Source organism: Cololabis saira, chromosome 18 (genome assembly GCF_033807715.1).
Source record: "Cololabis saira isolate AMF1-May2022 chromosome 18, fColSai1.1, whole genome shotgun sequence".
Classification (NCBI taxonomy): Eukaryota; Metazoa; Chordata; class Actinopteri; order Beloniformes; family Belonidae; genus Cololabis; species Cololabis saira.
The window spans coordinates 3,654,719-3,676,715 of record NC_084604.1 but is presented as its reverse complement, the minus strand read 5'-3'; the positions used below and the strand labels follow the sequence as shown (position 1 = coordinate 3,676,715).

Below are 21,997 nucleotides of genomic sequence, written 5' to 3'. Positions count from 1 at the left end.
AGTTGACACAAGAAGGCAGCTATAAGGGCAGTCCTGCTCACAGAGGATGAACCCTGAACAAAACCAGACCTGGTAGAAACTGGCTGCAGCACTTCGCCGCACGCTGACTTCTGGGTCGCTGCAGAGACCGCAGAACGATGGGTAGAGTTCAGACGGGAAGTGGGCTGAGTCCACAAATACCACCATAGCCTGGATATAGTAGAATAGAGTATAGTAGAGTAGAATACAATATGGTAGGGTAGAAGAGAAGAGGATAGGATAGAATAGATGCTTTTTTTGTCATCTGTCATAGCACACTACAGCGCTGTGGGAGATCTGTGCCTGGCTGAGACGTCTGATTATAAATAAAATACGAATTCTCCCCGAAACCCGGTGTCCGCTGTCCTGTCTGGTGACACCGTAGCAGCAAGACGTGCTACACAGCCCTTGAGAGTATTTCAGAAAGCAGCACTGTCTGACCACTGAGATGACGAGCGTGTGTACAGCTTCCCTGACTTGTCCACTACCCCACCGGGGGGCGGGAGGGCGGGAAGGGGAGGACTACTTTATCCTGGGTACGTTCCAGTTTGTGCAGATAAAGGCGGTGTGCAAGATCTGCGTGAAGGTCTTGAACCTGTGCTATCTGCTGGCCTGGGGTGACAGCACTCGGGGGGATTGAGTGTTTGGGCCCAGGCTTTCCTCCGAGAGGCAGCTGGTGGACCTACAAGCAGACGGCAGGTCTCCAGTGGAAGACCATACATGGGGGTGTAACCAAAATCTGGTTCAGAGCACATCTGGATACGAATGCGGGAGAAGCAACTGCCTGATATCATTGTTGATCTGGTTCCAGTGTGTTGCTGAGCTACAGTCTCAGACTGTCCACACCCTCATTACCATCTTGTATAGCAGTGTTGTGCATGAAGGCGTTCATTGAACACAATCATTTCTGTAAGAACATTGAACTGAACGCAACATATTTGCAAATAAAGAACTTGAACATGAACTGTTCATTCTGCAGATCACGAACTGGAACTTGAACTGTTCAGATTATGTGAGTTTCAGCTTCACTGTTTAGGTCCAATTATTGCGGAATACATTTCACCAGCGGGCGGTGCGCACATTTAAAATACTCGACGAGACGACTACTTCACACTACATTACCCACAATGCAGTGCACACACTAGCATAACAACGGACACCAGCTCGCATGGCAGCGGTGGCCCGAGCTCGGTGCATCTTTACATGACCAGTGGAGAGAGACGTTGCAGACACAGACGATGCCTCTGCTTATCATTATCTGCAGGAATTTTACACATTGTCTCCCAAAGAGTCCGACGGTTCAAATTTGAAACGTTATGTGGAGTTAAAGTATCCGTCCAGTGTGAGAAAATATCTGCAAGTCCTTGACAATCAAAAAAAGTCATCAGGAAACCCCCAACAGCCCCAAACGACCCAATTTACACTGCCTGCAGCCTTCAGGGGTGTGATTTCCCAGCAACAGGTAGACACATTGATAATGGACTTGATTGTTGGAGATTTACAGCCTCTGAGTAAAGTGGAAAAGTCCTCCTTCATCAAGCTAGCAATACATAATTGTATACAGTGAACAGTTTTACGATAGGTTGGTGTTTCATTCGTACTTCTCACCTAAAAATATTGAAATTAACTGAATTTGTAGTTCCACAACCAAGTAGATCAAAGTGAAAATGGTGAACTATGAACATTAACTATTCATTTTTAAACTATGTGATCTGAACTTTGAGCTAGTTCATGAGAAGTATGAACTTGCAAACCACTGTTGTGTAGTGTGTGTGTGTGTGTGTGTGTGTGTGTGTGTGTGTGTGTGTGTGTGTGTGTGTGTGTGTGTGTGTGTGTGTGTGTGTGTGTGTGTGTGTGTGTGTGTGTGTGTGTGTGTGTGTCTGCGTGTGTGCTACCGGCAGGTTGTAGCAGCAGTTGCAGCGGATCAGCCTGGCCTCGTCCTCGCCATCTCTCGGCTGTCCTTCAGGTTGCAGTCCGGTAACACACAACACCTTAAAAGTCTGCAGTAAACGAGCCTTCTGCTCGTCTGACAGGGAACCTGCACAACAAGAACGATAATGTCATCATCGTTCTTGTTCATCATTGTTATGTTTATGTAATAATTGCTCGGGGGTCATGTTCATGTTCTGGTTCTCTGGAAAGCACCTAGAGACAACTTCTGTTGTAATAGACGCTACATAAATAAAATTGAATTGAATTGAATTGAATCAGGAATGTCATGATTCACTCAACATCAAGATCCACTTTGGCCACCAGGGTTCTGGATCCCTGGATCTCAGCAGTCTGTCTCTCAGAATCAGAAACCCCTCTCTGGTCCCTCTCACCTGCCAGTTCATTGCAGAGCTTCCCAAACTGGAATGACAATGAAGCCACAACAGCTTCATCCACCTGCATGGATGCATCGCACACCGCCATCACCATTGGAACAACAACATGAATCTGGTCATCTGAGGAGTAGAGGGGGCTTTAGATGACCCTTTAAGAATTAGCTAGTGAGATCTGAGGAGCTCCAAGCACATCTCCCACTCACCGCTGTCCATCATCTCCATCAGGTTGACGAGTGTGTCGAAGGCAGCCAGGCGAACGCTACTGTCCTCGTCTCCAGCGAGCTCCACTAGCTCAGGAAGGAGCTCAGTTCTGGTGTCATCTTCCCTGCAGAAAACCCCAAGACATCATGTCAAAACAAGAAGACTTCAGAGCAAAATGTCTCCGTCAACACTGAGTCTCTGAGTTTTGAGTCGTGCTGATTGAGTTTATGCATCTTTTTCTTGTGAGTTCTAGGTTTGAGTGTATAAGTTTAGATGGGTAAGTCTTGGTTGGTCTTGGTTTGGATGGGTAGGTCATGGTCGGTGTTGGTTTGTATTAGTAGGTCTTGGTTTGGATGTGTAGGCCTTGGTTGGTCTTGGTTTGGAAGTACAGGTCTTGGCTTGTCTTAGTTTGGGTGTGTAGGCATTGGTTTGGATGTGTAGTCCTTGGTTGGCCTTGGTTTGGATGTGTAGGTCTTGGTTTGGAAGTACAGGTCTTGGCTTGTCTTAGTTTGGGTGTGTAGGCATTGGTTTGGATGTGTAGTCCTTGGTTGGTCTTGGTTTGGATGTGTAGGTCTTGGTCTGTCTTGGTTTGGAAGTGCAGGTCTTGGAATCCAGGTAGATCCCACTCAGAGTCCAAATGAACAAACCCAGGTAGGACCAGCATGGTTCTTGCAGACAAACTTGGGACCCATTTTGCAGCCCAACATTAAGCATGTAAGTGGACCCCCTATAAATTCTGGCTGGGCAGGACTTTGAGTGGATCTGTGTGTCGGCATGTCTGCTGTTTGGTTGGAGAGCAGTTACCCGACAGCTCTGGCGATGCTCTCCAGCTGACGGCACATGCAGGCTCGGACCTCAGAGTCCACATCCTGACACAAAGACCGAGCTGACGGCAGCAGCTCCTTCTTCACTCTGACACAGAAACACAGGTGAGACAACAGGTGAGACGACAGGTGAGACGACAGGTGAGACGACAGGTGATACAACTTGAGATAAGATTTGACTGCATCGTGTAACTCGCTGTGCTGCGGCTCACATATGAGAATCAAACTTGCAGGCAACTTTTCCTAAAATGCGACAGCTGGCAAGACGAGCCTGAGGAGAGTGAGACATCTGAGACTGATGCAGGAAAGGGTTGAGCACCTGGAGAGACAGACGTGTACAGGTGAGACAGGTGGGACAGAAACCTTTAAACTCGTTTGAACTCTAGTATTCAACAACCATAAAAACTAACGCTGAAGTCAAGAACAGTCTAGAAAGTATTGATCAGCAGCTGACCTCCTGTTTGATGGTCTCTTTGGGTAGAGCGGTCATGGCGGACAGAAGAGTCTCCAACCAGGCGCTGCTCACCACTGTCAACGGAGACGACAACATCAGCAACAGGCAAAACAACACAGGAAGAGTTTAACTCACAGGGCATCACCCTGCCTGAACTGTGGTTCCTCTACTGAGCACTAGGGTCCTGATCCAGACCTGCAAATCTTCTCCTAACCACAAGGGTCTGGATTCAACAGGGAGTTAATTTCCATTGACCTCCATGTTAAATTTTACAGCAAAAAATAAACATATTTACAGTCTGGTACAAACATAATTTTGGTCTCGGGGACTTTAACGTACAACATCAGGTAAAACTGCATCGAATCAGATCATATTCATTCTAATTTGAAAGATAATACTGTTTGAACAGACCACATGCAGCTCTGGGTTGGCCCAGAAGACCCCAGCTGTTCACCAGCCAGCAGCCTTTAGGCTGGGCGAAGCCCTGAGCCTTGGGTGGAGCCGAAAGCCAAGCAGCAGCCTTTGCCCCCAAACATCCAGACGTTCCAGTTGGGGCACCTTTAGCCTCAGATCCTTTAACCACTGCCGGTGCTGCCCGCTGCTTCGGCTAGCTAACTATGGTTGTCTACGGTTCTCTGGCAGAGCTCCTGGAGCTCCAGCAGTCTCCGTCACCATGTCCGGTGTGAGGCAATGGTAGCAAATAATGTTCTTTATTTTGACGGAAACTGCTGCTGCAGCAGGTGAAGCATGAACCACAACCTAAAGTAGGACAGCGTGTTCTATCTTGAAGAGTTCAAGTAATTGAAAATAGAAAAACTGGTCTCATTATTCATAAGAAAATGTACAATAATCACATACTATGCTATAAGGATGCCATTGTCAGCACCAAAACTCACTACTACTCACTGGCATAATCACTGCCAATAAAGAAACTCCAAGTCACTCTTCTCCCTACTTAACAATATCACCCAACCCCAGGACTCTCTCCCTTCCCACTTCTACACAACCTCCTTCTGCAATTCCATTATGTCATTTTTCACTGAAAAAAATCAAGAACATTCACAAGCACCTCGGATCAATCTCTCACCTCAGCTCCTCAGCCGACTTTCACCCATCCATACACCCATTCTCCTCCTTCCATCTCTCCACTTTCTCAGAAATCACAGAACTCATCCAGAAATCCAAGCCATCCACTTGCCAACTGGACCCCCTCCCCACACAGCTTGTTAAAGCCTGCTCCCCCTACCTGGTTCCCCTCATCTCTGCCACCACCTACTCCTCTCTCACCACTGGAACTGTCCCTGCATCCTTCAAAACTGCTGCCATTACTCCAATTTTGAAAAAAACCCGGTACCGACCCCTCCAACTTCAACAACTTCCGTCTTATATCCAATCTACCCTTCATTTCCAAAATTCTTGAAAAAACAGTTGCTTCCCAACTCCATACTCACTTATCCCATAACAACCTGTATGAACAGTTCCAGTCAGGTTTCCGCCCACTTCATAACACCGAAACAGCACTCATCAAAATCAACAATGACCTTCTCATGGCAGCTGATTCTGGCCTCCTCACCATCTTCATCCTCCTTGACCTGAGTGCGGCCTTCGATACCATCCGTCACACCACCCTCCTCAACAGGTTATCTTCCATCGGCATCACCCACACTCCATTGGACTGGTTTACATCATACCTCTCTGGCCGCACTCAGTTCATTCAACTCAAGTCCCTAAAATCCATCCCCTCCTCAGTTACTTCTGGTGTGCCGCAGGGCTCTTTCCGGGGGCCCCTACACTTCATCATCTACCTCCTTCCCCTCTGCAATATTTTCCGCAAATTCAACGTCCACTTCCATTGCTATGCTGATGATACCCAGCTCTACCTCACAACCAAACCCCTCGTCCTCTCTCCCGCCCACCTCCCTTACTGACTGCATTTCTGAAATAAAAACCTGGTTCACCCAAAACTTCCTTAAATTAAACAGTAATAAAACTGAGGTTCTCCTCCTTGGCACCAAATCCACTTTATCCAAAACCGACAGTTTTTCTCTCACTATAGACAACTCCACTGTTTCACCCTCCCCCCAAGCTAAGAGCCTGGGTGTCATCCTGGACAGCACAGTATCTTTTCAATCCCACATCAATAACATTATCCGTCTCCCTATTTCCATCTATGCAACATCAATCGCCTCCGCCCCTCCCTTACCCCCCACACTGCCGCCATCCTTGTTCACAGCCTCGTCACTTCCCGCCTGGACTACTGCAACTCTCTCCTCTTCGGCCTCCCTCACAAATCCCTCCATAAACTCCAACTGGTCCAGAATTCAGCTGCCCGCATCATAACTCGGACCCCCTCCATCCATCACATCACTCCTGTCCTCCAACAGCTCCAGTGGCTCCCGGTTCAGTTCCGCATTCAATTCAAAGTCCTCCTGTTCACATTCAAGGCAATCCACAACCTCGCTGTCTGATCTCCTCCACGTCCACACTCCCTCCCGAGCCCTAAGATCCTCTGTCTGTCCCCTCCGCCCATCTCTCCACCAGGGGATCTGTCTGTCCCCTCCGCCCGTCTCACCACCAGGGGATCTATCTGTCCCCTCCGCCCGTCTCATCACCAGGGGATCTGTCTGTCCCCTCCGCCCGTTTCACCACCATGGGGAGCAGAGCATTCATCCGCTCTGCTCCTTGTCTCTTGAACTCATTACCACCCTAACTCAGAAACATTGACTCATTCACTCTTTTCAAATCCCAACTCAAAACTCATCTGCTCAAAGATGTTTACCTCACCAACGTGTTGTGTACGGAGTGCCAAGAAAGGCGCCTTTAAATAAAATGTATTATTATTATTACAGTTTTTTCCAATTGCTAACACACTAAAATGACATGCATAGCACAATTATTTAAACTGACACACAGAGAGCAAAACCTCTTCTCAAGTCTCCAAAACTCTAAACACATTTTCTGCTTTACACACATTTTGCAATTCAAAATGGCACTTTTTAAATGCACTGGACACGGTTCTCTGCATAAGACACAACAATCTGACATAAAGTCACATGTTTGCCATTTCAAAACACTGCCATTCAAAATGACCCTGCATGAGCTAATTGGCCAACACATGTGCCACCTGGCCAAACACCTCAATGGTTAATTGTTACCACTTCAATCAGGAAGTAAGCACTATAAAAAGACCACAGGTGAGCACCTTTTTCTTTTACAACAATGGAAGACGTTGCAGAGAGAGGAAGAGGAAGAGGAAGAGGGAGGGTGAAAATGAGAGGGGGAGGAAGAGTGAGAGGTAGGGGTAGAGCTGGTAGAGGAGGTCATGGCCAAAGAAGACAACAACTTTCGAATGAAATCAGAGCAACCTTAGTTGATCATGTCATCAACCATGGGCTGACAATGCGAGAGGCTGGACAGAGAGTGCAGCCCAACTTGAGCCGTTTTACTGTCGCCTCTGTCATCCGGACATTTAGACTGGAGCACAGGTATGTAACCAAACTTTCTTTCACACTATGTAGTACACCCCATGTCATAGTGTATCAGTTGGGTGACACCTTTTTACTTCATGAATGGCTGATGCCATATACTAACTGTACAACTTTCCTGTACAATTTACTCTACTGTGGGGGAAATATCCTTAGGCTGCATTGTCCAAGCCCTATATTTTTGTTTTTTTGTTTTTCTAAAGGACTGAGAAACGCAACCATGGTGGAGGAAGGGGCCAAATGTTCACCGGGGTACAGGAAGCTGCCATTGTAAACTTGGTTTTGGAAAATAATGAAATCAGATTACGGGAAATTCAAAGCCACATCATCCAAGACAACACCATATTCAACAACATTCAACGTGTCAGTCTTTCCACATTGGCTCGCATTCTCAAGCGAAACCAAATCGAAATGAAACAACTTTATAAGGTGCCTTTTGAGAGAAACTCTCAAAGAAACAAAGAGCTCAGACGAGCGTATGTGGATGTAAGTACAATATTGACTGCAGTACACTACATGCAACATTTTTTCCCAGTGTACTGGATAACACCAAATTGACTGCTTTTTTGGTTTTTGTTTTCAGAGAGTACTGGAAATGGATGCTCATGCAATCCCACATGAGTTCATCTTTATAGATGAGGCTGGGTTCAACCTAGCAAAGACCAGAAGAAGGGGAAGAAACATCATCGGCCACAGAGCCATTATAGATGTTCCTGGCCAACGTGGTGGGAACATCACAATGTGCGCTGCCATCTCCAGTACGCATGGTGTCCTTCACCGTCATGCCAACCTTGGACCATACAACACAGCCCAAATTCTCACATTTCTGGACAGACTCCACAACATTCTCATACCACCAGAGCGTATGAATGATGCAGACCATCAAAGAAACCGGTACGTTGTAGTATGGGACAACGTGAGCTTTCATCGTGCAGCCCCAGTCCAAAACTGGTTTGCTGACCACCCAGCATTTCTCATGCAATACCTCCCACCATACTCACCATTTCTGAACCCCATAGAAGAGTTCTTTTCGGCATGGCGGTGGAAGGTATACGACCAGCAGCCCTTTGTGCGCATGCCTCTTGTACAGGCTATGGAAGAGGCATGTGATGAAATTGATGTGGGTGTGATTCAGGGATGGATAAGGCACTCAAGGCGCTTCTTCCCTCGATGTCTGGCAAGAGAAGATATTGCCTGTGATGTGGACGAGGCGTTGTGGCCAGACCCAGCTGTGCGGCAAGATGCTGCCTAATTATTTTTCTTGCCTCTTTTTTTTCCAACATTTTTTCTGCACACTTCTTCTGCAGTTTTCTTTTTCAGTGTACTGTTTTTTGTGAGGATATTTTTGTTCATTCCAATGTATGACTTGTTTGGTGAACAATAAAAAAAATGTTTCAACAGCATATGAGTGTATCCGCAAATATCTGTGCATGAGAACAATCTGAAGAATTCTCTACAATCTGAACTATTTTAGCATACTAAAGATGAGAGTGCTTTACATTATACCAAACAGTGTGTAGTTGGTTAGACAAAAATCTGGTAACATGAATGGAATGTGTGCCATGTGGTGCAAAAGTTTGATTTTGATAATGCTATATGTAGTTTTGGTTGCAGTGCTTCATTTTGCAGGATATATGAGGTATTTTGCAGTTTGGGTGTGTGGTTTTGTGAATTGTGTTAAGTATTTTGATAAAACCAGCCTAGTTTGCAAAATTGTGTTTTAGCAATTGGAAAAAACTGTAATTAAAACAGCAAATTAAGATACAAAACAGAACTCCAGAAGAGCAGAACAAAACCAAGACCTAAGCAGAACATAGAGAGAACCAGAGGAAATCTTGGCTCTAGCGATTGTTTCAGATGTGGTTTCCGTAGCGCAGGTTAACGCACGCTAGGCTAAACTGAGGTAGGGTGGGTGTGTCCCATCCAAGAACACACCCACACCCGGTCAGTTCCAGCCAATAAGGCGCCTCCCACAGATCTGAAAAAAGCCTACGGGGCCAGAAACCTGTGGGGGAGGTCACAGAGGGTCCTGGTCTTCATGTCCAAGGCTTACCTGGGTCTCTGTGGTTCAGGTGCAGCAGGACCGTCTTCAAGATGGAGTACGTGTGCGTGTGGATCAGGATGATATCGTCCTGCAGGATGGTCAGAAACGACGCCGCTGCTGCCAGCTGGAGTTCAGCGCCAGCTCCGTTCAGGACCTCCTGGATCACACCACAAGACATACCTGTCCAATACACCTGTTGTTACCTGGACTAATGTCCACATCCTGTCCACATCTGACATACAGGGTTCAAGTGTTACGTACCCGCACTTTTGGTACGACCCGACGAAAGGTCTCTGCTGGATTCTGGCGGACCAGACCGGGCAGGTTGCTGATGACGCTGACTCTCTGGATCTCCTGTCCCACGCTGGACAGAGGACAGAGGACAGAGACAAGGAAAGGAAGGACGGAAGAATAGTTTTTACTTTTACTGACAACTCTGAATCATTTAACCACATTAAATGTCTGACTGACAGAGAAGTGCAAAAGTCCTCTTTTAATCCTGTTTTGTGTAGTAATTATGTAATTGTTTATTTATTTAATCATATAGAGACTCAGAATTATGCAAATAAACCTCTGACAAACAACCACTTGTACATTTTTGGAAGTCCTAAGTACCAGTCAGGTGCTGCTGATCAATTCAATTCAATTCAATTAAATTCAATTCAATTTTATTTATATAGCGTCTAATACAACAGATGTTGTCTGTAGACACTTTCCAGAGATCCAGAACATAAACATAAACATAAACCCCCGAGCAATTATTATATAAACAATGGCAGGTAAAAACTCCCATAGTGGGAGAAAAGCCTTAAGCCAAACAGTGGCAAGGAAAAACTCCCCTTTAGGAGGGAAGAAACCTTGAGCAGGACCAGGATCATAAGGGGGGACCCTCCTGCCGAAGGCCAGACTGGGGGAGTCAGGGACGTCAGCAGCACACAGCAGGCAGGTGGAAGTGATCACCGTCATTGATGAAGTGATCACCATCATCGATGAACTGATCACCATCATTGATGAACTGATCACCATCATTGATGAACTGATCCCCATCATTGATGAACTGATCGCCATCATTGATGAACTGATCACCATCATTGATGAAGTGATCACCATCATCGATGAACTGATCACCATCATTGATGAACTGATCACCATCATCGATGAACTGATCACCATCATCGATGAACTGATCACCATCATTGATGAACTGATCGCCAGCAGGTGTGCAAACCTCTGTAAATTAAGGGGTTTTGTTTGCAGGTCTGGAGCGTTCAAGTGTGGAAAATATTCCGGACATGTGAAGTTGTATTTGGCCAATACTGATTGTAGGAGCCATTTCTATGTGGGTGTGTGTTTGTGTATACCAAATTGGGCCAGTAGGTGTCCTCACTGTGTCACTTGCAATTAGTATAAAGGTGAGAGTTTGCAATCAGTTGGCAGGTGTTGCTAGACGGAGGAGCATATCGTTTTTTGACCGCTACGATACGCTCTGCTCCGCTCCGATCTGTGACTTTGTTTGGTAGTGGTGAAAAGGTAATAAATAAAAGAACATCACAAAAGAAGTGAAGTTTAATAGTCATTTGTTTCATCAGACACAAAGTTCAGTAGAGCAGCAAGCGCGTCAATCAAATCCAGCCTGTCTATGCAGCCCCTCAGTGGCTTTAAGTTTTGGGCTTAGCCGCTACACTGATGAACAAATGATTGTTATGTTTATGCACAAAAAACAAAACAAGTATAAGGGATTAGTTTCCATATTGGTTCTACTGGACCTCAGATAAGGGACTAGTGTCCATACTGGTTCTACTGGACCTCAGATAAGGGACTAGTGTCCATACTGGTTCTACTGGACCTCAGATAAGGGACTAGTGTCCATACTGGTTCTACTGGACCTCAGATAAGGGATTAGTGTCCATATTGGTTCTACTGGATCTCAGATAAGGGACTAGTGTCCATACTGGTTCTACTGGACCTCAGTGCTGCTTTTGACACTGTAGATCAGCATTTTACTGCACAGGTTAGAGCATGTTGTTGGGATTAAAGGGACAGCCCTACGTTGGTTTAAATCATATCTATCTGACAGGTTCCAGTTTGTTCATGTACATGAGGTTTCTTCAGAACAGTCGAAGGTCTGCTATGGTGTTCCGCAGGGTTCAGTGCTAGGGCCAATCTTGTTCAGTTTATACATGCAGCCATTGGGAAGTATAATCCAGAATCACGGCATACACTTTCATTGTTATGCTGATGATACGCAGCTCTATTTGTCTATGAAGCCGGATGAAACAGAACCGTTAGTTAAACTTCAGGCATGTCTTAGGGACATCAAGGACTGGATGTCCAGAAATTTCTTGCTTCTAAATTCAGATAAAACAGAGGTTATCATTCTTGGTCCAGAGCATCTTAGGAAGGGATTAGATGGTGTTGCGATGGCTTCCAGTGCAACTGTGAGAAACCTTGGTGTTATTTTCGATCAGGATTTGTCGTTTAAACCATATGTTAATCAGGTTTGTAAAATAGCGTTTTTCCATCTCCGTAATATTGCAAACCCCCCACACCCCTCTGGTCATCCCGCTGCTGCTTCCACCTGCCTGCGTGGATGTCGGCTGTCTGCTGCTGGGCCCCCCCCTTATGATCCAGGTCTTGGTCCAGGTTTCTACCCCCTTATGATCCAGGTCCTGGTCCAGGTTTCTTCCCCCGTTATGATCCAGGTCCTGGTCCAGGTTTCTTCCCTCCTAAAGGGGAGTTTTTCTTGCCATTGTTTATGTAATAATTGCTCGGGGGTTTATGTTCTGGGTCTCTGGAAAGCATGTAGGGACAACTTTTGTTGTATTAGACGCTATATAAATAAAATTGAATTGAATTAAATAGATAGATAGATCTTGCCATTCTGTGGGGGGTGCTCGGTGAGTATGGAGTCCGGGGCCCTCTATTAAGGGCTGTCCGGTCTCTGTATGATCGGAGCAGGAGTCTGGTTCGCATTGCCGGCAGTAGGATCAGACTTGTTCCCGGTGCATGTTGGACTCCGGCAGGGCTGCCCTTTGTCACCGGTCCTGTTCATAATTTTTATGGACAGGATTTCTAGGCGCAGCCAGGGGCCGGAGGGGATCCGGTTTGGGAACCACAGGATTTCATCTCTGCTTTTTGCGGATGACGTTGTCCTGTTGGCTTCATCGGACCAGGACCTTCAGCATGTGCTGGGGCGGTGTGAGGCCGAGTGTGACGTGGCAGGGATGAGAATCAGCACCTCCAAGACCGAGGCCATGGTTCTCCACCGGGAAAGGGTGGCGTGCCTTCTCCGGGTGGGTGGAGAAGTCCTGCCTTAGGTGGAGGAGTTCAAGTATCTCGGGGTCTTGTTCACGAGTGAGGGAACGATGGAGCGTGAGATTGACAGACGGATCAGTGCAGCGTCTGCAGTTATGCGGTCGATGTACCGGACCGTCGTGGTGAAGAAGGAGCTGAGTCGAAAGGCGAAGCTCTCGATTTACCGGTCAATCTACGCACCTACCCTCACCTATCATGAACTTTGGGTAGCGACCGAAAGGACAAGATCGCGGATACAAGCGGCCGAGATGAGTTTCCTCTGCAGGGTGGCTGGACGCTCCCTTAGAGATGAGTTTCCTCCGCAGGGTGGCTGGACGCTCCCTTAGAGACGAGTTTCCTCCGCAGGATGGCTGGACGCTCCCTTAGGGATGAGTTTCCTCCGCAGGGTGGCTGGACGCTCCCTTAGAGATGAGTTTCCTCCGCAGGGTGGCTGGACGCTCCCTTAGAGATAGGGTGAGGAGTTCGGTCACCCGGGAGGAGCTCGGAGTCGAGCCGCTGCTCCTTCACATTGAGAGGAGTCAGCTGAGGTGGCTTGGGCATCTGTACCGGATGCCTCCTGGACGCCTCCCTAGGGAGGAGTTCCAGGCATGTCCCTCCTCCCTAGGGAGGTGTTCCAGGCATGTCCCACCGGGAGGAGACCCCGGGGAAGACCCAGGACACGCTGGAGAGACTATGTCTCTCGGCTGGCCTGGGAACGCCTCGGACTCCCCTCGGAAGAGCTGGAGGAAGTGTCTGGGGTGAAGGAAGTCTGGGCATCCCTGCTGATAAGCGGCGGACGATGGATGGATGGATGGAGATAGATAGATAGATAGATAGATAGATAGATAGATAGATAGATAGATAGATAGATAGATAGATAGATAGATAGATAGATAGATAGATAGATAGATAGATAGATAGATAGATAGATAGATAGATAGATAGATAGATAGATAGATAGATCATAATAGAACTAACCTGCTAGCGAATTACTTTTTTGATCCTACCATTTCCAATGGTACCTGATTGTGTCAGGTACCATTGGAAATGGTTGTGAATGGGAAGGAAACCAGACCCATCTCACCAGTTAACTAAGCAGTGGCACTCGTAGTAGTTATCTTAGTAACAGTATTAAAATGAAAATCTTTGTTGGTTGAAAGGTAAAAGGCCCCGAACTGCAACCCTGGGAGACTCCACATCTGGAATCTGTTTCTACTAGATTATACTCTGGTTGTGTGGTTCTTTTCTGGATTCAGAGACAGTCTGGAATCCCGTTCCAGAACCCTGTAGTCCTGCAGACTTAAGGATTGTTTCTGAATCAGTTCAGTGAACTAGTTTGGATCCACTGGGACTGGGACGCTGATTGGTTCCAGGACTTAATTAGCCACAGAGTTTAGTGGGTCACAGCAGACAAGGATGGTAGGAGGTCTAAATAAGTCCTGAAATTGTCTCGCCGTGTCTCATCCTCAGTTTGTCCTGACTCATTCTCACATGAGATGACGGAAATGAGATGACGCAAATGCAAACTGATTTTACATACGTATATATATATATATATAAACGACATTCCGACCACTGACAGCTTGCTTGAGTGAACGTTGCTCATCTTGTTGCAACGTTCTGTTGGGAAAGCCTACATCTTGCCCTTCATATTTATGTTATTTTGGCACTTAACACCTACCTTAAAAGTTTTACATTCCTTTCCCAACAGCAGCCGCCTCCAGTGTTGGGAGGTGAAGACTGATGGTTCGTTGATGAGGTCTGCACTTGTCTACTGTTGCTTGGGTCACTCTGTAATTGCGCCATCAACCACTAGGTGGCAGTTTGGGTTCTCTCCTGCAGTACTGTTGCCAACAGTGTTCAGCTTCCTTTTCTCTACTTCCTATGTACAACTCAAACATCAGCATATTAGAGATCATGTACGTATAATGCAAATTCTTACCCCTAATTATAGTCATCAGTACGACAACAGAGTCGCTTTTCTTTTAACGCAATTCAAAAACCATCTGCCTCTGTTAGAATGTACCACCCGAATTCTGTATTTTCTGTGTGTTCCCATGAGCACCGTGGTTAACTTTACTCCTCCCACTGCTCCTCACTGCAATAATTTATTACCTTCCAACCAATCAGACATGTTACTGCCAGTTATGTTGGTACGGTTTCTGCCCTGTCCTGCTAGTCCTGGTTGGTGTTCTGCTAGTCCTGGTTGGTGTTCTGCTAGTCCTGGTTTGTGTTCTGCTAGTCCTGGTTTGTGTTCTGCTAGTCCTGGTTTGTGTTCTGCTAGTCCTGGTTTGTGTTCTGCTAGTCCTGGTTTGTGTTCTGCTAGTCCTGGTTTCTGGGCCACTAGTCCTGGTTTCATGTCTACTAGTCCTGGTTTCAGGTCAGCTAGTCCTGTTTTCAGGTCTAGTAGTCCTGGTTTCTGGGCCACTAGTACTGGTCTCAGCTCTACAAGTCCTTGTTTTGGCTCTGTTAGTCCTGGTTTCATCTCTACTAGTCCTGGTTTGTGGGTCACTAGTACATGTTCCACCTGCGTCCCAGGTCTCTCTGTTCCATGCAGTACGAGTAAAAGGAAGCTTTACTCTGCAGACACCAGTGTTGACATCACAAGAAGAACATCTAGAGTAGCCCTTGGTGTGAGTACTCCTCAAAACTGTATAGCTTGACCAGGCCTGTACCTGTCAAAATGACAGCAAGATGGCCGAAAACTGGGTATATGATACTTTAAGACCATGCTGAACCTTTCAAAGTCCTGACATAAACCATAATATGGGCTCTTTAAGGGGCAATCTACCCTGGACACTACTGCGTGTTGGTTTGGCGGCATCTAAACAACCATGTGTGGTCCACATGATGGTGCTGGGGTTCCATCCTGAGATGTTTCGGTTGAAGGTAACTGAATCCACCCACGCAAGGCTGCAATAATACACATATTAGACCAGATTGTACAAAATTAAACACAAATTCCACTAAACACGACTGGAGTTCATGGAGCTGATGAATGAAAGTGAGCTAATTTCTATTCTGCTGGTCAGAATTAGAGATACTGTAATGCTTTTCATGTCAGGAGGAAGGGGTTTTCTTGAGGACACTAACACGGCAGGACTTGTATGCATCTAGGAAAGTCTCCTGTTCTCTGCCTCAGCAAAGACACTTCTGTTAGGAGAAACTCTGCCCCATGGTGGTGGGAACCGTAGGGCTGGGGATCCATTCAAATGTCAAGAATCAATTTGATTCCGATTCTTAAGATTCAGAATCGATTATCACGCTTTGATTCGATCCGATATTGATTTGGGTTAGTGTTATTAAAAATGTTTTTTCAGCTGTTGCATGAATGATATAACTGTGTAGTTATGCAACATATTAATACTAGTATTATATTGAGATTCAACAGCAAGTATTGGCATCTAATGATGCTGTAAGGACCAATCAGCTCCCAGAATGCTGATAGAACTGCTTTCAGAAACATCGTGTGGGGCAGAATCACCAAACAGATCCAGGGCAGCAAACAGAGGACGTATGAAAATCGGTTTTATTTTTTTCCCATTTTTGAGAATTTGGTTTTTAGCATTTTTTGCAAATGTAACCCCAAGACAGTACATATAAAGCAAAGAAATATAGACAATCTATGCAATTATAACTGAAACCTTTAATGTTTTCATACCTTTAAACATATTTAAAGGCACAAAAATGGCACTAGCTATGCTCGTGTCCAACAAAACAATTTTTTTTCTGGCATAAACAAAAAAATACCAAAAGTTGTAATGTAATGATCAAAAAAAAAATCGATCTTTAGTGATATGAATCGATTTTTAGGATTTAATATGAGAATCGATTTAGAATCGGAAATTTTTTTTTTTTCAACACAGGCCTAGGTAACCGTGCTCATTCCTGGCATCATGCACCTTCAAAATCGTGGTGTCACACAGTTCAGGCTTTTAATGAACTGAAGTGCACCTTTTCTGAAGCTGTGCAGGGGAAACTTGGTCCTCTCGGGAATCACACCATAAACAAGGTTGCATTTTAAACATTAGATTTCATATTTGATGGGATTTACACGACGGTGGCTCTGCAGATGGAAGTTAGGTGATTGTGGCAGGGTGCAGGATTGGGGCGTGGTCTGCAGGGGAGAGAGGGAGTGCGGGGGAGTGGCGCACAGGTGACGCGGCTGGAACAGCTGATGGTGCACAGGTGTGTCTAATCACTCTCTGTGTATTTCAGTAGTGTGCGGGCTCTGGAGACGGGAGAGGACGGAAGCAGAGCGGAGCGGAAGAGCAGCTCTGCTGACGGCGTTATTGTGCACGTAGAAATAAATAAATTCTACAAAGATCCCGGTGTCCGCTGTCTGTGTGACCCCCGTAGCAACGCGCAGTGCTACAGTGATGTTTAAACCAAAAGGCGTAAACTCTCTGGAGGTGTGTGAGCTGTGGGGGAGTCACCTGATCTCTACACCTCAGGTGATGTTCACCTGCTGAAAGGCCTGGCTGATGTCACGGCTCACCTGAGCAGGTAGATGGCTCTCTCGATGTCGTTGAGGTCCTCGTCCACTGTCAGCTGGTCGATCTCCTCAGCCGTCTGAAAGGAAAAATCGCACACATCACTCACATCTGTGTGTGTGTGTGTGTGTGTGTGTGTGTGTGTGTGTGTGTGTGTGTGTGTGTGTGTGTGTGTGTGTGTGTGTGTGTGTGTGTGTGTGTGAGAGGAAGCGGGAGCCTCCCATCACCATGACGTTGGGACATTCCATGATCAATAATAGCGCTTTTCCACTAGCACCTACTCAGCCCGACTCACCTCCACTTGACTTGGTTTGGTTCTTTCCCACTAGGGGTCTAACGTGCCGAGTAGATACTTTTCTGTAACTATTCTGCTGAGGCTCTAAGCTGCACATCATCACACTACAGGCCACCGATTGGTCGGGTGGTTGGCCAATCAGATGTCTGAGTCAGGATGTGACATCCTTTCAAAAGCGTCTCCTGGCTTCTTGTTAATTTTTTTCGAAGAACAATGGCGTTGTTTTAAATTTCTATCAAATAAATGCCACGGAACAAGCAGCAGATATATCAACTCATCCATGTTCTCCGTCTTTGGCGCCGTTACTTCTTCGTTTGTGTCGCACATTCGAGTACGTCACAGCAGCTTCTCCAACCTCCTACTTCTGATCTGGGTGTGGAAAAGAAACGAGGGCAAAGCGAGTCGAGTGGAGACGGGCTGAGTAGGTACTAGTGGAAAAGCGGCATAAGTCTCCATCATCATCATCATCATCATCATCATCATCATCATCATCATCATCATCATCATCATCATCACTGGTCTTCTTCACATCTCACTGTGTCTCAGCTCATTGAGGAATTACACTTATAAACATGTAAAAATCCACCAAATGAATGGGACGATGTTAAGAAACCAGCATGTTAAACACGGGACCTGGCTGTGTTGATAGAAGTACTGATGAGGGGACACCTACACGTTTACTGTGGTACTGCAGCCCCACCACCACTGGTGTGGGGACTACAGGAGGTTTTTACACTTTTGATCAACAAATAAAATAGACAATTGTTTCAAAAAAGATGTTTAAAAAAGATCAGCATAGAGGTATAAAGTGCAATAATTACCAGACTGCACTCCTGAAGCAGAGGTGTCTTCAGTATTCACATTCATTACTCAGGTAGAAGTATAGATACTAGAGTTTAAAAATACTCCTGTAGAAGTTGAAGTATCAACTCAAGTTTTTTACTCAAGTAAAAGTATAAAAGTACTGGTTTCAAAACTACTTAAAGTATAAAAGTAAAAGTAATGTAAGGGGGAAAAAAGCCATTAAGGACAAAAGCCATTGAAAATGAATGCATGTTAGTATAATGCAAATATATTAAAGAAGCATATATGTGTACTATTGAGCAAGTATTGTAATGGTCCAAAAAGTCAAACTTCAGAGGCATGTTATCATTTATCCTAACCTGTATTGGAATGTACATCCAAGTTTAGTTGCAGGAATCTGAGGGAACGGATGTAAGAACAAAACTGGACAAGAACATCTGAAACAACCACAACCAAATTCACTCTATCCGGATGGAGCAATTTAACTGGATAGTTTTTTTTTAAAGGCCGAAATGAAATAAAGTAACGAGGCTGTTTTTAAAATGTAAGGAGTAAAAAGTACAGATAATTGCGTGAAAATGTAAGGAGTAAAAGTAAAAAGTCATCTGAAAAATAATTACTCCAGTGAAGTATAGATAACCAAAATTTCTACTTAAGTAAAGTAACAAAGTATTTGTACTTCATTACTTGACACCTCTGCTCATGGTACTGGTAGGGTCTGGATCTGGACCTGTGTTTCCTCTAAGGACCAGTAGGGTCTGGATCTGGACCTGTGGTTCCTCTAAGGACCAGTAGGGTCTGGATCTGGACCTGTGGTTCCTCTAAGGACCAGTAGGGTCTGGATCTGGACCTGTGGTTCCTCTAAGGACCAGTAGGGTCTGGATCTGGACCTGTGGTTCCTCTAAGGACCAGTAGGGTCTGGATCTGGACCTGTGGTTCCTCTAGGGTTCACACCTTCTCAGGTAAAACTATCAACAACAAACGTAAGTATAATTTGGGGGCTGGACTTTTCCCCGGCACTGCCCGTGTCCATCCGTCACCAGCTTGGCTACTTGACTTGTGAGAATAAAGAGCGGACCGGCCATAATGGTTCCTGTTCTATTGTGGTCTTGGTGGTACCACCAGACCGCCGGGACTGGTTGTGGGTCTAGAAGGGTTTGAGGACCAAACCTAACACAGAGCAGCAGCCTGATGTTGGACCACCGTCCATATGGTTATGAATTCATGACATTTATGATTGGGTGAACATTTATTTTGGACCAGTAAAGGGCCGAAGCCAAAGCTAAAGTCTCATGATCCCTGCCTCATGGTGAGTTTACGACACCTCCAGCGTGGTCTGGAGAACGGAAAAACCCCATGGACACCAGGATTTGCATATGTGACCCTCTTGGTGATAAGGCACCACACTTTGATTGGACAAGGACCCCAAGCTGCAGGAAGGGGTATCAACTTCCTGTATGCAGCTATAAAAGAGAGGACCCCCCTCTCTCTGGCCTCTTCTCTCTTTTTCTGCTTCTTCCTTCTCACCCACAGGTCTGCTGTAGCACCAGGGAGCCAGCCAAGGGCCGGGTTTCTCCTTCGTGAACGAAGGAGCGTCCGTTTTGCAGCGCTGCACGAGCGACCCACGCAGTTCCGAGCCCAGAAAGCCGAACTAGGGACCCTGCATTGCCTCGACGTGAACGCGACGCCGATCCGAAGTTGAAGGAAGCCAAGTGCTGTGCCCAGCTGCTATCCCATCATCCAGCCGCTATCCCCTCATCCACAGCAAGGACACATGATGGAGTGATAGCTGCTTTATCAGGATCCCCTGCTGAGCGTAAACACCCAGCTGTTAACCAAGGAACGCTGACCGACCACCCTTTTTCCCTTCAACTGCAAAGATTCACGTGAGAGGCTGTTTTTGGTGTCTGGGCAGAGAAAACTTAGTAATACACTTTAAAAGTTAGTCTACGTTGTGAGCTGGACTGCTGATCCCGTCATAGTTGTGTTTATTAACTTAAGTGTTTTTGTTCATCTTCTCATTTGTCTACGGCTGCATCCACATTGCTGGATCGTTATGACATGCTTCTCGACAACCGAAAACAAGGCCCTTCTAAATTTCCTGGTTGAATGACCAGAGCGCACGTGTGAAGTTTAGTCTCACCGTGGGGCATTTCTGTGTGGGAAAGATCAGAAGGTCTTGGGTTTCTGGTAGTGAGAAATTATTTAAGAGTGTCTATTATTGTACTTTTCTTCTGCATCTCTCTCTCTCTTCCTCTCGTACTAACCCCCCCCCCCCACACACACACACACACACACACACCCAGACGCTCCCCTCGGTCATAAATTCCCGAGCCATTCTGAGATCCGACACACACACACACACACACACAAACACACACACACACACACACACACACACACACACACACACACACACACACACACACACACACTAGTCACACCCCACACGGATGACTGGAACTTTTGCATTTGCCATCAGGATTTTATTTGGGGTGTTGCGTTTATGATCTTTTGACACCTGTATGTAAATAAATCCTGATTGATTTTTAATGAGTGGTTTCTGTTGTTTCATGCAGTTTGGTCACAATTGATTTGTTTGACAGAGCCTAGTGCTCGAATCTCACCCTTCAATTACTGTATACTAGGCATAAACCTTAATTTCTGAGACTGATATTCTGCTGTAAAAGTTATCATTTCCCTGCTTAAGGAACAGGGTGGTGCCCCGAGGATTTTATTTATCATTTTGGTCATTCAATTTGATAAATAGTCGACTTTATTAATTATTAATAATTATTAATAAGATTATTAATAACCTTCGATAACTGGACAGCCAAGCTACCTGAGTTGCACAACACTGAGGAAAGTGACTCTGGCTAAATGCTGCTGAATTGACATCTGAAACCGGACATGATGTTGCAACTGTTCACGCCACTAGTTTGCCCTGCGGCTCTGCCGGTGCCGGCCGGTGCCGACCGGCTAAAGGAGGAGCCGCAGCAGATCATTTCAGGACCTTTCCGAGTGGGATCTACAATCCGCAATGGGTCAACCGAGGAGCGACCTGAAGGACGGGCAGTACTGGAGTTGAGGGGGGATGAGGGGGGATGGTATCCTCCCTGAAATAAAAACGATCAAAATCATCCCCCCGAAATAAAAACGGTCCAAATCATCCCCCCCTGAAATAAAAACGGTCCAAATCATCCCCCCTGTAAAACTGCCACCACCCCTTTCCATCCCTTATGTAATTTCATCAATGAATGTGGTTTTACTGATATTTCAACATTTAGAGTCATCACCAGAAAATAACACCGGAAAAATGTGACAATTTTCACCTGTTTCAGGTAAATTTTCAGTTGAAATAAGAAACAAGATTTATCTTCTCATTACAAGGAAAGAAATCTTGTTCCACTGGCAGATTTTTCTACTTATTTCAAGTGAAAATCTACTTGAAACAGGTGAAAATTGTTGTTTTTTCCAGTGATGAGAGAACAATAACAACAATAACAAGAATTTTTTCACTAAAATGAGACATTTTAACTAGAAATAAGACAAATATTCTTGTTAAGATTGTGAGTTTTTGCAGTGATCCATTTTACTTATCCTGTGAAGGACAGAGTCATATTGATAAGTTCAGAAAAGTGTTTTTTATTGTTGTGTTTTGATGTATTTGATGTAAGCCCAGTGGATATTTAAAGCTTACAGAAGGCTGCATTTAACTGCTGCTATGTCATTCCTGCAGTATTTCTGCAGGTGGTTTG

General features: G+C 45.6%; 1 protein-coding gene across 1 annotated transcript in view; it reads right to left on the bottom strand.

Moving 5' to 3' along the window:
- The window catches only part of ppp4r4 (protein phosphatase 4, regulatory subunit 4), a 45,178-nt gene that overhangs the window by 16,404 nt on the left and 6,777 nt on the right, over positions 1-21,997 (bottom strand). The window contains exons 2-11 of the mRNA XM_061746873.1: positions 17,146-17,219; positions 9,615-9,717; positions 9,363-9,510; positions 3,825-3,898; positions 3,583-3,689; positions 3,351-3,458; positions 2,549-2,670; positions 2,343-2,465; positions 1,914-2,056; positions 70-189 (exon numbers count right to left, since the gene is read on the bottom strand). Of these exons, the coding sequence (XP_061602857.1) occupies positions 70-189; positions 1,914-2,056; positions 2,343-2,465; positions 2,549-2,670; positions 3,351-3,458; positions 3,583-3,689; positions 3,825-3,898; positions 9,363-9,510; positions 9,615-9,717; positions 17,146-17,219 (1,122 nt within the window). The remainder of the gene's footprint in view (positions 1-69; positions 190-1,913; positions 2,057-2,342; positions 2,466-2,548; positions 2,671-3,350; positions 3,459-3,582; positions 3,690-3,824; positions 3,899-9,362; positions 9,511-9,614; positions 9,718-17,145; positions 17,220-21,997) is intronic.